General features: G+C 35.8%; 1 protein-coding gene and 1 non-coding gene across 2 annotated transcripts in view; both read right to left on the bottom strand.

Moving 5' to 3' along the window:
- Nucleotides 1–18518, bottom strand: part of LOC110115366 (beta-galactosidase 8) — a gene marked incomplete at its 3' end in the record, with an annotated part of 89636 nt that overhangs the window by 33442 nt on the left and 37676 nt on the right. The window contains 1 exon segment of the mRNA XM_028694616.1: nt 13946–14016. Coding sequence (XP_028550449.1) covers nt 13946–14016 — 71 coding nt within the window.
- Nucleotides 16729–16834, bottom strand: LOC114579571. Its single transcript, XR_003700624.1, has one exon. It is a non-coding gene; the product is annotated as a U6 spliceosomal RNA (small nuclear RNA).

Genomic DNA, 18518 nt, shown 5'->3' with positions numbered 1-18518 from the left:
TTTGCTGTGCAAATGGCACCATGCAATAGTATGGGACCAGAGCCAAATACGCTCCTTATTTTGCATCAAATCCTTGAGAGTATGAATCAATAGGATATGATCGACTTAGGGCACAAAGCCCTCTGTATAGCTAAGTGGATTCAAATTTGCCCTTTAGACAAACATTCGAACCCGGTCTAAAGGTCCCTTTGGAACGAATCAACCCATGGTGCTACAAGGATCCTGTCATCAGGTTGGTCGTACTACCTCCTTCTGACTAAGTAGACCCAGGGACCACGATGGCCCGGCGACGACGGAAACCATGGGATTCTTGTCGGCGCCCGATCATCATTCCCCCACATCCAACAGGGAATTGGTTTCTCTTTCCAATGCTCTGGCTAGTCACCTAAAGGCTATAGTATGCAAGCCAAATCAAATCTGTTAGAATTTCCTGAAAAAATCTTGTAAATAAGATAAAGGTTAAATTTGTTTTAGAAGGCACAAAAAAGGTTTTTTTAATTCCATGCTAACTCTCCGCTTTATTATTCGTTCTGCGTTAGTTTCTTGTTATGAAAGGTGGGGTGACTGTATCAATTCTGATCACTAACCCTGCCTTTCATTTTTGCAGATGGAAAATTACAGGAGCACACCCCAATGACCGTCCAACTGGGACGAAGGAGCAGATAGGATACTGGCAAATGCTATCATTGAAACTGGATAATACTGAGCCACCATCCACTTTGGTGGCTCGAATTCTCAGCAGCTACTCGAGGGCTGCAGCCATCCCTGTGTACGGTATGTAAACTCTGAAGAATTTTCTGGTAAAGGTCTCACTCTGCCAAGAAATGCCTGTAGAGGTGCTGCTCAAGGCAAGACCTCTGTATTTGAAGATATCCCAAGCCTGAAACCTTTACGCAAAGACGTTGTTACTGGAACGAAGATCTCTGTTGATGGCAAATACCAACCGCCCCTGCCCAGAGAGACTGTGCCATCTGGGAGCATAATGCTGAAGCTTTCCTCATCTGGAGGAAGGACTAAAACAGAAGGCAAAGGAGAAGAGAAATGCAGAGCACGTATCTCAGCAAGCTTGACAGGTACCAGTTATCCCTCCACTGCCAGCACCAGAACCAGAAGTCAATATTCCCCACTCTAAAATAAAGTTCTAACTTGAAAGTGGGTACAGAAATAGCTTATCTGGTAGTTAAGCATATCTTTCTGGGATACGTCGACCTGAAGCCCCGACCCCTCAGAAAATAAGAGACCGGAACGTTCTGTCTGCCCCGGTGTAACACGTGTACTGAAGGTACAGTCGAATGGAGAAGGCTTAATGAAAAAGAAGTTTCCAGAGGCCACTGATTGTTGGGCGTCCGAAACTCCTGCCAAGAGATAGGACTATCATCTGCTGTGATAGCTGAAGAGAAGTGGATTACAGAAACGAAGCTCCCCGTGAGCATCGGGTGCGTACACTGATTACTATAGTACGGGATCCGCCGCCGAAAGGTCCCGGTGGAAAGGGATAGCAAGTTTGGAGGCGACAGCCTCGAAAAGAAAAATGATCCTAGAAGAAAGGATTAGTTTCGGGTGTGAACATCCAGAGCGTCTCCAGGAATCCGCCCCTAATTAATAGAATTCGTCAAAAATGGGTCAAAAGAGGCCGTAATAAACGAGATTTATATTGGACGGTCACATCCTAGAGGAGTCTCCAGGAGAGTCCGATCATTCTTTGCCTCAACCATAAGAGGAAGTTCATTTCGATTGTAGTCCACGGATGAAGAAATAGTCATCCAAGTCAAGGAACCTGAAATTCAGTGGCGTGCGTCGCTCAGAAAAATTCGAGGTGCAAAAAAGATGAAGAAAGATAGACGATGATACTATGGAGATTAAGCGTGGTTCGTTATGGTCAGTCACGTCGATGTTGAAGAGGAAGAAGATGATGGAGATGAAGAAGACCAACAATCACAGGCCACGCGTACGTACTTATCGACGTCGCCACTGGGCGTAGACAATTGCCAGCCGAAGTGCTCGCTTCCTCAGAAAAGGAGTGGGCAAGGAAGAAAGGTCGGAGAAAAATCCCCTTCGCAATGGCAAAGACACTCACCACTCGCATGAAATGAGAATCAAATGAGGCGACAATGCGAAGGAAAGACAGAGACAATTCTCTCAGTTAAATGAATAAAATGACTGAGAGGATGATGACTCAAGGAAAAAAAAGAACATGAGCTGGAGGGAGAACAAGAATGAGGAGAAGAACCAAAAGAATGAAAGGAAAGAGGAGAAGATAGAAAGAGCAGAAGAGATCCGAACAAAGAAGGGGAGACTGAGACGAAAAATAACTAAAACAGAACAGGCAAAGATGAATCTAGAATGGAAAGGGGACGGGGGAAAGAGGAAGAGGAGGGGAGGAAATTCTGGGTAGAGAGGAGAGAGGGAAAAAACTGAAGGGACAAAGAAAGGGAGAGGAGGGAGAAAATTGATAGAAGAAGTAGGGGAAAAGTAACGATGGGAAGAAGAAGAATACTTACCACAGAATGGAGGGGAAAAAAGGAGAAAGAGAGGGTAGAAAAAAAGGACAAAAAGAATGGATTGAATAGGGGGAGGGAGGAGGAGGATGCGGGAAAGAAAGAAAGATACGAAACATGGAGGGAAAAGGGGACAGAGACGATTAAGAAGAAGAAAGGTGAAAATGGGGGGAGGGGACAGGGAGAGAAATGAGAGAAGGATGGATTAAGAATGAGAAATATAAGAGATAGACCAAATGGAAAAGAAAGGGAAATAACAGAATAAAGAAAGGAATACGAAGGAATGAAGAATAGGAGATAAAAAATAAAAGAACGGAATAAAAAATTGCTTGAAGGGAAAGAAGGATAAAAATGAACAATATAAACGAGGGGAGAAGGAAGAGGGGAAGAAAGACACTGAATAGAACAAGAGGGGGAAGGAGGAGAAAAATGGAGGAGGAAAAAAGGGAGGAGAAAGGGTGAAGAAGGGAAGGAAAGGAGACAAAGAGATCGCGAGAAAGAGAGGGGACAGGGAGAAATGAGGAGAAAGGGGATTGGAAAAATTGAGATTAGAAAAAACAAAACGATAAGAGAGAAAAAATAGAGGGGAGGAAAAAGAAAGCATAAGGATGGAGGAGGAGATATAGAATGAAGGAAGAATGAAAAGAAGGAAGATGATTTGATGAAATAAAGAAGGAAGGAATGGGAGGAACGGAAAACGAAAGTGAAGAAGAGGGAAAAACAAGTGTGGGAAAGGATAAGGGAAGAGGAAGAAAAGGAAAAGAGCGAGGGGGGAATCGAAAAGATAAGAGAAGAGAGGAGAAGGGAGAGATAAGGGGGAGGAGGGGAATAAAAAAAGAAAAAGATTGGGATAATAATGCGAACTTAGTAAACAAAATAGGAAGGGATGAGGAATGCACTAAGAAATAAAAAAAGATGAAAAAGGAGGAAAGAGAAAGAGAAATAAGATAGGAGATAGAAGGAGGAACCAAAAATCAGAAAGAGCCAGACGACGGAGATAAGAAAAAGAAAGAAGAAAGGAGTAGAAAAAAGGAAGAGATAAAAAAGGGGGAGAAATAAAGGGATAGGAGACAGAGAGGAATGGGAGGGAGAAGAGGATGGGGACTCAGAAGAGCGGATGGATGGGAGGATGAGACAAGAAAAGAAGAAACAACGGGGAGGAGGCAAAGGAAGGGAAAGGAGAAACGACATTGTACGCGCACATGGGCCCCAAGAGGGACGGAAATATGGAACGAGAGGAGAAAGGGAAGATAAGAGATGAAAATAGAGCCAGGAAGAAAATGAAAAAGAGAGATAGATTTAGATTGGGGAAGAAGATTTATATAGGGAATGGGAGAGAAAATGCCGAAGGATGAATGAAGAAAATAAAGGAGGATATGATCGATGATAGAATGACGTCCATGATTGGAGATGATTGCAGAAACCACTTCGTGGCCCTACACCGGGCTCAATCCCACATCAACAAGCTCTATTATTCTCAAATCTCAAGCGCCTCAACCTCAGGAGTGAAAGGCGTATCTTTTGAAGGTCGGCGATAATTGAACGATGATCAACCGCTCAGCGCCACTCCCCAAATGTGGCGAGGCCTCTGTAACCTTGTAACTGCGATCGCAGTTGGAAGTGCTTAAATCAGTCGAAAAGATTAACGGCCATTCTATTAGCTGCTGAATCAAGCAATAGAAGTTGGTTAGGCGAAAGGTCGCCTTCGTATCCAGCAGAGCTGATCACGGTTTGCCATATCAAAGGGATTAATTCTGTTGCCGAAGTTCAACATTCTGGTTGAGGCAATAAGAATCCCAAGACAACACCTGCGCAATTCAAAGCTACCTGCGAAAAATACAGGAGGCAATATTGTTTTGCTATTCAGGCAAATTCGTAAGCAGCTTGAGTGGAACTGCTTCTGAATGGATATGCCGAACTACCAAATGATTCTCTGAAGACCTTTTCGCCGGAATTAGAGGCCTTGTTCAATATGTGAAAAGGTTCGCCAGTCAATGCGACTGAGAAGACTACCATTGACTGATCTGCACTTGAATCATAAAGCGAGAAGGAGATGACATCAGTACACGAGGTCCATAACACGCTGGCGCATCTCAGTATGAAGGCGAGCAATTTTTTTAAAAACTATGAGGAAGAACATGCAGCATTTCCATACTACTGATGGGAAACATAGATGATAAAATATGCAACCCTTCTTATGCATGGTCTCTCAATCACTTACTTTCCAAGATCTGTAGTGATAGGGTGGCCAAAATCTTGAAATGTTAAATTTATTAAGGTCTGACAAGCCTCCCTGATAAACCCAATAAAGGCTAGGCGGCCTGATGCTAAGAAAACTGAAGTCTACTCCTGCATTCCCCTCCTAGGCCTAGATAACATGGTAATACGGGCAGTTGATTATAATAAAGTACATAAGGAAAGTCAGTCTAATGCAATATGAAGAAAGCCAAAGAGGCATTACAATCCCCATCCCTCAACCAAAAGGTTCTTCGACGGAAATGATAAAATCTTTTCGAGCCTTTCCTGGTGAGGAGAGCGCCAGAGGCAACTGCAGGATGCTGGTAGATAGAACGCTTCCCCTCCCTCAAGGAAGAAAATGAATAAGAATTGTTCATTCTTAAACGGGAGAGGTCGCATAATTGTTCCGACAATGCACTCAGAATGGTCTAAGAATTACGCCGGAATGCAATAAGACCTGATAGAGGTCTAAACACCTTTCAGTTGCGATCCACACTTATTGCCCATATTTCATCGTAGTTAGCCACCAATTGAAGATTGTTTGTCTTCAAAGATTAGTTGGAATAAGATTGTACAAGAGGGGGGAATTAACATTATCAGGGATCAATGTGTTAGGTTCGTCCCAGAAAGAATTCTACCCGGGTAGTCACGTCCTCTTCCTGTACTCCCGCTCTACATAACAACGAAAAGAACCTCTTATTAAGTAAAGTGTTATAAACACATTTGTGTGAAGACTTGTGGAAACATCATCCGAATTTTGCAATATTCTTAATATCACTAGCCACTTTTTTCCACATAACATTAGCATCCTCATGCACAAATAAAATCTTACGATCTAAAATCTTACTCTCAAAAATATTTTTGTTAATATTCTTTTAATGCCCCCATCTAATCATAGAATTTCATTTTACATTATTTTTTATTTTCTACCCCTTTATCTTAAAGTCCAAAACTAATAATCGATGTTGGATATATAAATTTTCGCTCGGAATAACTTTACAAACTTTACAATCTAAACAATCTAATTTTCTTATAGGAAAATAATCTATCTGATTGTACTATATCTATTTTTATAAGTGATGAGATGCTTATTTCTTTTCTTAAAAAAGTATTAGCAATTGAAAAATCATAAACTAAAACAAATCTAATATGGTCTTGTCACCTTCATTTGTCGTTCTAAAACCATGGCCACCATGAATGCTTTTAAAATCATCTACCTCTCTACCAACATGTCCACTTAAATCTCCTCTAATAAAAACTCTTTCTTCAAGAGGTATCTTTTGTAATAATTTTTCTAAGTCATTCCAAAAATTTAATTGAGAACTTATATCCAAACCTACTTGAGGAGCATAAATTTTACTAATACACCTATAAAAATAAAAATATCTATTTTCATTTAGAGTGCTAAGATCACTGGAAGTCAATCATATTCTCACAATCTTTATTGAAAATCTTAGCAAAATATCTCATCTACCTTTGTTGAATAACCTCTTCTAAATAAATCGCTTTTTGATCTTCATCCTTACTGCATTTTACATGAGCTAAATCTATACTACTCTTATCTCTTTATTTAGCTAACTTATACATATATCATTCACCCTCTTTAGAATCTAATATATTTTATAAATCATTAAAAGTAAAAATCTTTGTATTGCATATTGCTTTCTTAGACAACTTATGAGCCTCTTTATATATTTCCCAGTTTTTAGAAATTTTACATCTAAACCAATCATTATAACAAAGCTTCTTATTTTTTATTTTTCTTGCACAATTTGATTCCACTACCAACTATTTTTTTTATTATGAGCTTTTTCTTTTAAAACTCCAAGCACATCCTTTACAACATTCTTAATATTACTATTTTTTTTTCATATAACATTCGTTTCCTCATGCACACACAAAATCTTAAGATCTCGAATCTTATTCTCAAAAATATTTTTTTTAGTGTTCTTTAAATGCCTCATCTAATCTTAGAATAATATTTTACTATATTTTTAATATTTTCACATTTCATCTTAAAGACCAAAACTAATATGCGATATTGGGTACATAAACTTTCACTCGAAATAACTAAACAATATTTGCAATTTAAACGATCTATTTTTTTAAAAGAAAATAAGCAATCTAAGTTTTACTATATCCATTCTTATAAGTGATGAGATGCTTATCTCTTTTCTTGAATAAGATATTAGCAACTATAAAATCATAAAATAGAGCAAAATCTAATATAATTTTACCATCTCTATTAGTCTCTCCAAACCCATAGCCACTACAAATAATTTTAAAAACCTCTAACTCTCTACCAACATATCTATTTAAATCTCCTCCAATAAAAACTCTTTCTTCAAGAGGTATCTTTTGAATTAACTATTCTATGTCAGTTTAATTTTTTTTTTTAAACACATATCCAAACCTACTTTAAGAACATAAGCACTTATAATTATAATAATCTTAGCAACAACAATAATTTTGAAAGCTATAATTGTCTTCAATTCTATCAACATTTATAACATTATCCTTCAATCTTTTATCTATAATTATACCAATACCATTTCTAGTACGACTTCTACTAGGATACAAAAGTTTAAATCTTAAACTATCAATGTTCTTAGCCTTCTTCCCAACCTATTTAGTTTCATGAATGCATAAAATATTTATCTTCCTATGAATCATAATATCAAGTTATCAACTAATTCCATTAATTTACCTATAAGAGAACCTACATTCCAAGATCCTATCCAAATTCTAATTTCATGGACTAGCTTCTTTGTCCACATCAGTCCATGATGTGGGAATCATTGCCTATTTAACATTGCACTTGGACTTTGATGCAGTGGCCCTTCTGAAACAGAAAGCACAAGTTATGCTTATTTAAAGACCTTTCGATGGTTGATCTTATTAATGGTTATAGGTTATGCATCTGTATACTTCTTAACTGATTTTTGTAAAGGTTATATAGGGTTACTATCCTTTTGCCCCATAAATAATAAGAGGTGCATCACTGGCTGATTTTTTAAAAGATGACCCAATATTGAGCAATCAATTGAATTTTTAATTGAAGTTAAGTTTTAATTTAAAATCAATTGCTCAGCTTATTAATTGTATTTTAAAATTATTGTATATTTTAAAAATACTTAATTATTTAAATTAAGTTGGTTTCTCAATTAATTGACTCTTGCAATGTAGGAGGATATATTGATGATACCCTATTTTGTAAGGGGAATATATAAAATTGCCTCCTGTTTTACAGGAGATATAATGAATATTTCATGCTTTGCAAGCATATAAATTGCCTCCTGTATTACAGGAGTGTGAAAAGTATATTTTGTCTTGTAGAAATGTATATATAAATTGTCTCATGTATTACAGGAGAATATGTCAAGTGCCTCCTGCATTGCAAGAGACCGTATAAGTTTGCATTCTACATTACAGGAATATATGTAAGTCGTCTCCTGTGTTATGGGAGAAATTAGAGGTTACATCCTGCCTTGCAAGTGAATGTAATGAATATCTCCTGCATTGCATGAATATATATAAATTGTCTCCTGCCTTGCAGGAGGAATTCCAAACATAACATCTTTTCAGTTGAATTGTTATATACGATATTTTTTAAGATATTGACCATTGATCGGCGGCATGAGTCTTTGACCTACTATGTATATAAGTTGGTATGCTCCTCCATATAACTTTTCAATAATGTAGGGTCCCTCCCATATTAGGTCAAATTTACGCCGACACGACGGTGAGGAATTATGGGTCTTCGATGAACAAGTACAAGTTCGCCTTCGTTAAAGCTTTTAGGATGAACCATTTAGTTGTTTGTCCTAGTCATTCATGTTTTATAGATTTCTAGATTTTGTTGGGCTTGAAAATGAATTTCATCTAGGTCCTCGATTTTTTCGAGTCGTAGATGATCTGTTTCTTCTTCGGTGAGTTCACATTGTATAGCAATACAAAGTGATTGTAATTTTACTTCGATCGGTATTATTGCTTATGTCTCGAAGACCAAAAAATATGGTGTAGCTTGTGTCGCAGTCTTATAAGTAGTGTGATATGCCCAAAATGCTTCTGTCAGTTTATCACGTCATTCTCTCTTATTTTTAGCGAGAATTTTCTTACATAATTTTACCAAAGTTTTAATAAAAGCTTCGGCCAATGATTTTCATTTTGTCTAAATTGGTATGCATCACATAATCTTTCATGCACTTCAGCTATGAATTTTTGGGATTCTTCAGGACCCAAACATTGTAGCCACATTTGATCAATTGATCTACAATATAATGTGTTATTTACAAAGGCATATCTTAGTGCTCTTTTGGATATTTGTGATGCGGTAGATTTATCTTATGGTAATCAACCTTTTTTAAAATATGCAATGAATGGCTCTCTCCATTCACTCTCATCCAATATATATAAGCTCTCTGATGTTTCTTTTCCTTCATCATTTTGTAAGGAGGATGCTATTTTAGAAAGTTATGATGATTGGATCCTCTTGAGGATTTGTCATTTCTTTTGCTAGCTTTGCCGGCGCATCGGCTTTGCCATTTTCATCACGTCTAATCCTAATTAGGGTTGCCTAGATGATTTGTTGTGATAGCTTCAAAGCATACTCATGATATGAAAATTAGCTTGAGCTTATTAATTTCAAAAGCACCTAGTATTTGTTTAATTATAAGCTAAGAATCTCTATATATATTGAGTTTCTAAATTTTTATATTAATTGCTAGCTCAAGATCCGTAATCAGCTCTTCATATTCAGCTTCGTCATTAATGCAAGGTTTTATTAAGCTATACGAGTATCGGAGGATGCCTCCTTGCAGGGTTATAAATATAAGACCTATGCCAACATGAACAATTGGGATATTAGGTGGCCAAGCTAGCCTTATTGACAAAACTCCGTCGAAATAAAGCTCCCATTCTTGCAGGCTTTCTTTTTCCTCCACTTTGTGTATTTGCTCACTGGCAACTCGTCATTAAGTGGAGAACTTATAGGTAAAAGATGGGCAATGAGAAAATCAGCCAATGGCTGTCCCTTCATAACCTTTTGTGGTGTATAGGCTATATCAAATTACATTAATAATGTGACCCATCTAGCTAGACGACCTGTAAGATTGGGTCTAGTCATTAAAAATTTTAACTGGACGATTTTAGATATCAAGGTTATTTTATGAAATGGAATATAGTGCTGCAGCTTTTTTGTACCAAAAATTAATGCTAAACACAACTTTTAAATTAGCAAATATTTTGAACTTGCCCCTATTAGTCGACAACTAATATAATAAAGAGCATTTTTTTTTGCCATCTGCATTATTTTGTGCTAGAATGCTCCGAGTGATTCCTCCAAAGTTGTTGTATATAAAATTAAGGGTTTTCCTGAAACGGGAGAAGCAAGGATTGGATGGTGCAGCAGATATTGTTTTACACTATCAAACGCCTACTGACAAGCATCATCCCACACGGAAGAATTATTTTCCTTCATCAATCATGTGAAGGGTTTGCATCTCCTAAATGATAAGATATAAATCTTTGAATATATATCAATCATTCTTGTAGTGAATGAAGTTGTCTTAGAGGTTTTGGAGGTGGCATCTCCACTATCTATGGCGTACAATAAATCTAAGAAATTTTCTGGATGACACACCAAAAGCACATTTCAGTGAATTCATTTTAAAATTGAATTTGCAAATTCTTTCAAATATAATTTTGAGATCAAGTACATGTTCATGAAGAAATTTACTTTTTACAACCAAATCAACATAGCACTCAACATGCTTATTTATAAGATTATCAAATATGTGGGTCATCGTTCTTTGATAGGTGTCTATCAAAGAACGTTCAAGCAAATGGCATAACTTTATAACAGTATATACCAAAAGACGTTCAAAAGACTGTGTGTTTTTAATCATCTGGGTTCATCTTAATCTGATTATAACCTGACGATCCATCCATGAATGAGAACATATCTTGATTCGATTTATTATCGATCATAAGTTCTACATTGGGGAGTGAAAAATTGTCCTTTGGACATGCCTTGTTTAAGTCCTAATAGTCAATACAAATGTAAATTTGACCATTTGTCTTCTTTACTGGGACAATATTGGCAATCAAGTCAACGTATTTTTCTTACCGGATAAAGCTAGCTTATATAAGCTTTTTTAGTTTCGTCAATGACTTGTTCTTCAATTTCAAGTCGCATTAGGCTGGATGCCTGTTTGATAAGTGGCATTTTGGTATTGATGAAGAACTTATGTAGTGCCACCTCTGGTGATAAATCGGGCATTTCGGTGTAGCTCCACGCGAAACAATCTTTGAACTCAAGAAGCAACATTTTTTGTTCTGCTTTATCGTAAAAGGAGATTTGCATTAAGAAAGGTTAGCTTTAGGTCTTCTTCAGTACCTAAATTTATCACTTTGAGCTAATCTACATTGGCTTGACCACTTTCTTTGAACTCTCTTGAAGAGTCTTTTAGATCTACAATTAGATCTTCCACTTGATTCTTGAATTCAGGTGATTCTTTTTCCTTATCTACAACATTGTAGGATGTCGCGTACATAAGACATGGACGTCTAGGATATTCAATATATTTGTAGGATATTGCCTGAATGAGAGGTGAATGTCGAGCATATCCAAGACCCCATGTTTTAGATAAACTGTTTCAAATAAGCTTTTGCGCATGTTCATTATGCCAGAGATCCCTGAAATAACAGGATCGTTTGCTTGTTTTCACGAAGAATATATTTCTTTCAATGAGCCTTCATAAAAGGGGCAGAGGATATTAAGGAATGACTAGCAACATATCATCAACTTCCGAGTTATCTTCCCATTCCATTTCAAGAGTAATATGACTCGGTATTACCATTGATTCGTAAAAAAAGCTTCCACGTTCATTACGACCTCTTTTAGGGGGAAATAGCAAGTTTTTAACATTCTATGTTTATGTTTGATGAAGTGGTAAATTTTTTAAAATGATCCACTGGCATGTACACTATTTTGATGACATATATGAATATCTAACACTCGGATACCCTTATCATCAAAATTGATATTTTCTTCAATTTCTTGGTTATAGAACTAGGTACTAGGTCCCATTCATTTTGAAGTTTTGCAATATCCCCAGGGCTGATCATGGATTGCCTAATGAGCTGGATTTTAGCTTTCAATGCAAAGTTAATAGCCTGAGCAAGTGACCAAATAGAGTTCAATTCCAATTTATCTTGAATGCCATCCTTAAGCCAGCCAATGTACGAAGCAGCAAGTTGATTGTTGGATTCATTCATGTAATTTCAGGTACTCCACTTGTAAAATTCCTTAGTGTAGTCACTCACCGAACAATTTCTCTACGAGAAATGTTGATACTTCAAATACAACATATGTTTAATGTATGTTGGTAGGCAATTGCCTCGCAGCAACTATTTTAACCTATACCAATGTCAAACCTTCCCTTTCCTTCACTGCGACTAGTATATAGTTCAGCAAACAGATGAACCCCCCCCCCCCCTCCCCCCCTTCCTCCTCATAGTCTATAAACAACATACTTCACCTGTTTCTCAAGAGGCTATCTCTATATATTAGAAGAACATTTAGACATCATGCTCCCAATCTAAGTAATCCTCAATATGTAACCTTCAATAAAAAATAGGATGTCCAACTTGACATGAAATTCATGATGATGGAAAAAGTTATACGACGTCTCAATTTGGTATGCTCATTGTGGAACTCATCGTCATCAGATTACCTAGTCGGCAATATTAGCCTCTTCCTCATAATCATTAATTTTCCACCGCTAATAGTCGTCGCTGAACATCTCACTCGGGAAGCTATCCCCTTCTCGCTACATGTGTGGTTGTTGGTGCAATCATATAGTTTATGGGTTTTGATCCCCAATCCAATTTTAGATTTTGCGTTTCACACCACAGGAGCATTCCATAAGGCTTCTGGATTCGATCATCATCAACAGCCAGTCTTTTGCTGTCACCATTCTTTGCAAGTTCTGATACCAAACTGAAATCAGAGCACGAAAACAATGACAAAAAAACAATGACAAGATACGAAGTGGTTAGTGTTTCCTACCTTCTTTATTATAGTTTCCAGAGTTTTACGAAAACTAGCACCAAAACTAAAAAAGGTATCAAATAGTATTTATTGAAAGGGATAAAAGGATGGTAGAGATAAGAGAAGTGATAGTAAAGTGGAGAAAAATTGTTCCTTATCTGTATGAAACTCCGCATCAACTAGATTATGCTTGATGGGGGCGTGGGGAAAAGAAGACGAGAATGGTAGATTGATTTTCAAGAAGGTAAAGCTAGAAATGTACATCAGGATGGTCTCCACGTGATAAGGGAAATCAGTAGGAGCCTTTTGAAGAACGAGGCCAAGAGGAAACTAAATCAACAACAAAGGATCCATGCTGTGGGAAGATTTGGATGTCCAAGGGAAAATCATGATGTAGGCGCAATACAGTTACAAGAGAAGCGAACAATACAATGCGATGGAAAGGGATGGTGGAGAAGAAAATATCAAAATGCTGAACCAAGAGATTTAGAAACAAGATGCCTCCAAATGAAGGTCATACTAGCATAATTGCAAAAAATACAGGGCAAAGAAGTGAAAGCTGTGGAAATGAGGAGTTTCCAGTACATTATTTCCTCTCATTCCTAGCTTCTACAAGGCCTTTTTTTTTTTTTACTTGCCTTACCTAAGCAATATTGCCAGCTTTCATGTCAGTGTAAAATTGTGATAGCATCAAATAGTACAGAAATAAAAGAGCATGATATTGTAGATCAATGTATTTACTTCATTTTCTAGGTTTCATGGTGATAACATGTAATAGAAATGACCAACTTCTCCACTTTCTTAACTGAAGTCCGCATATTAAAGTACACTGGCATTGAACATCTTGAAACAGTAAAAAATGTGCAAAATGATGAAGTTTTTAATATATAATATGGTTATACCCCAAAATGAACAAAAATTTAGTCATTTTAAAGATGCCTTGTATGTTTCCAAATGGATGGATAAAAAGATTGTCAATTGATGGAATGAATCCATAATATTAGCAAAACTAAAAACAATTAAATAAGTGGGATTTTGTTATTAAAAATATTAATCTCGACCACTTAAAGGGAATAACATAAACCAAAGGAGTACTTCTATAACTTTAGGAAAAGCATGATTCCTTGGTTGATCAGCTACTGTTTACTAGCATCACCTGCATAAACGCCTTCTTCAGGAATTGTACCCCTTTCTAATGTATCCTTAGTGCCTCCATCTGTAGTATATCTGCAGAGCAAGGCCAACCTTAGCCAGCACTTACTAAGCAAAAAATAAAAGATAGCTTTCATAAAATTTGAAGTATATGGCCTCGACCAAACATTGCACCACAAAGGAGGAAGACCAATGAAAGACAAATAGCAAGCCAATGATGCCATAGAAATCAAATGACAAAAAGTACAACCTGAGTTTTAAGGTTTCACTATAACGATTTACTTCCTATGAAATGAGAAGGGGACACAAGTTGTAAATATGAAAAGCTATAAACGAAATTTTCAAAATGCCTTCCTTAATCAAGTTTTAAAAAAATAAATGAACGTTGAGGGTAGGAGTCATGTCTGTGTTTGAAAGATTTTTGCAAGTGATCAACAAACCAAAAAACTTGGGCAATTGGGAAGTCACCAATATAAAAAAGAAGCAACTCTCATCTTCTCAATTATGGTTCATTCTTACATTGTTACCATCTCCATTTCGTATGTAATCTTTACACAAATATTTCAATATCATCATATTCATTATTACATATGTTCACAAAAGACCGTCAGGGAAGTCCCATAACATGTTAAGGCAATTTATGTCTCTTCATGAAATAGCATGTCTCCCTATTATAATTGCAGCTGATGTAGAACATTATGTGAATAAAAATAATTAAATTAAAAGTCTGATTAGAGGAGCTAAGGCTAAAGCCCAAAGAAAAAAATTAAAGAAAATGCCAACTATAAGTGCCCAATAAAAAGACCATAATTTAGAAAATTTTAAATGTAATTTATATTTTATTGTATTATATTATTATTTTCTACATGGGAACTTGTTTGGAAAGACATAATATAGTTTGAGATGAATGAAGCATTAAAAATAGGGAATTAGAACTCATTTATCTCCATTTTTTTACTTCAAAAAGTTAATGCCTAAGAGTTGTAATATCTATAAATATTGGTTAATATACAATGTAATTTTCAATTTTAGAATGTAGAGAAGTTTTTTTATTTGTTTGTTACTTTGTGTCTTCACTTATGTGACTTTAGTTTTTTTTTTAAGAAATGCAAATTGCATTAAAAAGAAGAACTATTACATACTAGAAAGCAAAAACAAGCCCTATAAAACCATCATAATGGATATGCGATTCACTAAATCACATTTTAAATCCTTGGGGTGATGGGGACACCAAATATTGAAACAACCTAAAAGATTGGTTAGTATCCCAGAGTTCCCAAAAGATAGAAAGTGAAATCTAGTAAAAATGCCACATTCCATTACAATAATTTAAAAAAGGAAAAAAAAAACTACAAGAAAACCAAACAAACAAGAAACTACTATAAGAAAAATAAAAAGAACTAAAACAGCTGCCAAAACCTCAAAAGGACTGCCATCAACATCCTTTGAGATTAACGAGCTCCAATCAAGTGTAGAAACCACTGAAAACCTTAATGCAACCAACAACAACCACCATGGATGAACAAAACAATGTCGACGAAGCAATATCACCAACTCCCACATCAAGAGTCCAAGAATCGGCCTCTTCAACACCAAAGTCATGCAAACTGATAATCGCCATCACACACCTCACTCTGGTATTTAAAAAACCCGTAACATTCAATTCCTTCAAGTCTTGAACAAATAAGTCTTGTTCTACAAAGAACATCTCCATTCCCTCCAAGTCTTCAACCATCAAGACCTGAACTTCAAAGATCAAAGCAATGGCATCCATAGATCTAGTTGGGATATGATCCCATCTAAATCCATCAACAATACGTCCAACAACAAACACCTTGAACGATCCAAATAAAGTCGACGAAACAATAACACCGGTTCCAACATCAAGAGTCCAAAATGCAACCACAACACTAAAGCTAGCTCCAATACGTCTAGGAGGATCCAAACAAACTTCCATAAAAGAACCAAACAACATTAAATCAATCATTGCAATATCTCTGGCTTTACCAGACAAAGCCTTCCACATAGCTGCATAACCCGTGGCAATCATACCAAAATCTGCTCGTAACCTAACTTTTCCCTTTATAGAAAAAGAGAATACGATTCTTCTGTCCACAACCATAACGAACAGAAGAACAATGTATCCAAAAGTCTTCAAGAATCCATATGAAAACAGTTCTTCTAAATAGAAAGATCCACCTTTACCATCCAAACACCCAAACACCACCAATCTCTTAAACATCAACCGATCACACACCAAGAACACAATTAAAACAAATCTGGAATCAAGACAATCAATAAACCAGAACAACTCCAAACTCCAAAAACCACACATAAAACGAAATTTAACCAAGTAGAAGTTTCATCCCAAGAAGAACTATATGAAACGAATAGCCAACGAAAATCCTCCTCCAAAATCACCTTCAGATTTATAGTCTCACCAAAATCCATCAAGAATCTAAAACCAGAATAATAAACACAACCAGCACAACCGATAGCCAAATCAATCCAACGAAGAACCTATGTCGGGAAAAGCTCCGGCAAAACCGACTTCAAATCGGTCGCCTCCGCAAAAACGGGCCGAAGGAGAACCTCTGCCTAAAAAACTTCTCCGCAAAAATCCCACCAAGGAACTCCGTCGGCCATACCAGGCCGACAAAGAACCACCGAATGCAAAAGCTCCGCCAAAATCGCCAAGAACGCCTCGTCTCTGCCAAGAACACCTCGTCTCCGCCAGCTTTGGAAAAAAGGGAAAAACAGGTTTCTCACCTCTTATCTGCAAAAACAAAAAATTTAGACCATTTCTCGATTTATGCGTGTCATCTTTACGCAAGGGCCATGCTAATCTTCTCTGTATCGTTCCAATTTTATCGGATGTCTCTGTATCGAAAGCTCTTATGTGACTTTCGTTTGGTGAGAATAGATTAGTTATCTTTACTTCCTTCAAGTTATTTATCACTCATCTTTTAACACATGCTCTAAATTCTTTGCACATCTTCCTCCATTTTGTAAGCATCCTCAAAAACAATAAACCAGCGAGACACTTTAATATATGTTTAGATCAAATTGCAAAACTTAGGTGACTATAGTTTAATTTTCTTGTATTCATTTTTTTATTACAAACTTTTATAGTTTGTTCATGTGCTTTAATCCACCTTATAAAAATCCATATTACTCATCAAATTCCAAGTCTTAATCTTAATTGCTAAGGCCGGTTAAAACCTATTGTTTTGCTAGACTGAAATGCAGTAGACATCCTCATCTTCAAGTCAAGTCCATGCTTACTGGATTTGGACATCCGAAGGGGAATACCTATTAGGTAGAAATTGGAGTTTAATTTCAAGACAGATTGCATGAATTGTGGCTTACCACAATTCCTAAAAGTTGGTGCTTAATTTCAAGATTGCAAGAATTGTGGCTTACCAACTAAACTTTGTAAGTCTTCTCCCTACCATTAAATTAACTCCTTCAAATTAACCTTAACTCTTCTAATTATCTTAAAAGAGTCCCCCATTTACAAATTGATCACATCAGTGATCTAAACCCCACCACCCATCATTATTAATATCTTACATAAAATGCACTCCTTAAAGTGATCTTCCATATCAACTAACAGGCCATGAAGCAAGTTTTATTGATAATACTATTTTTGTTTTTAATTATATCTAATAGAATATTAAAATTAATAATTAATTAAATATTAATATTTTTAATTAATAATTAATATTACGGTGAAAATTAATTTAACAATATTTATTAGATTAGCTAATTAATTAATTTAAATTAGTTTATTTAGCATAATAATAATTATGAAAATTATATATTTAATTAGATTAAACAATTAACATATTTTCATCATACACATAACATTTCATGCATACTTAATATTTTATGATTAAAGTTGGCCTTCTTGATTTATTTCGTGTTAAATTTAGTATTAAACAAATTATGAAAATGGCAGTAATTAAGTATATAACTTATTTAGTATGTTGTAATCATTTGCATTACATGTCATGCAAAAAAAAAGGTATTATAACTTGAAAATTCTTGCATGCATCATCAACTATCATACATTCCAAAATTATATATTTTTTAAATAAATCTCCTTTTCCATTTAATACTATTTTAATATTAAATAAATCAAGGAAAATTTTATCTAAAATATAAAAACTAGTTGTCATAATTTCATCATGTATGTGATTTATCATGCATAATTTCATGCATTATAAAATAAATAAATATCACCATTAAAAAAAGCATGCATGCACTATTTCATGCAATTACTTTAAGAAAATTATATAAATCATTGTTAGAATTTTAACATCATCATCATTATTTGAATATTTCCAAATTACTTAGAGCAATGCCCTAAGCTTATTAGGATTTTATTCTCATGCTACTCAATGTGTCTGCATTCCACATATCCATCTAAGACCTCCTGACTTCACTTTTCAAATGTGATTAGAAGGGTTAGTGGCATTATTGACTCAGGTAAGATATAAGTCCATTAATATCGAGCTTCTTGGTCCTTATTTGACCAAGTTGTAATTCTCATGTGTGGGTGTCTTCTACAATAT

This window comes from Dendrobium catenatum, unplaced genomic scaffold (assembly GCF_001605985.2).
Source record: "Dendrobium catenatum unplaced genomic scaffold, ASM160598v2 fragScaff_scaffold_510, whole genome shotgun sequence".
In the NCBI taxonomy this organism is placed as follows: Eukaryota; Viridiplantae; Streptophyta; class Magnoliopsida; order Asparagales; family Orchidaceae; genus Dendrobium; species Dendrobium catenatum.
The sequence above is the reverse complement of the archived record's forward strand: the minus strand, read 5'-3'. Positions and strand labels throughout refer to the sequence as shown.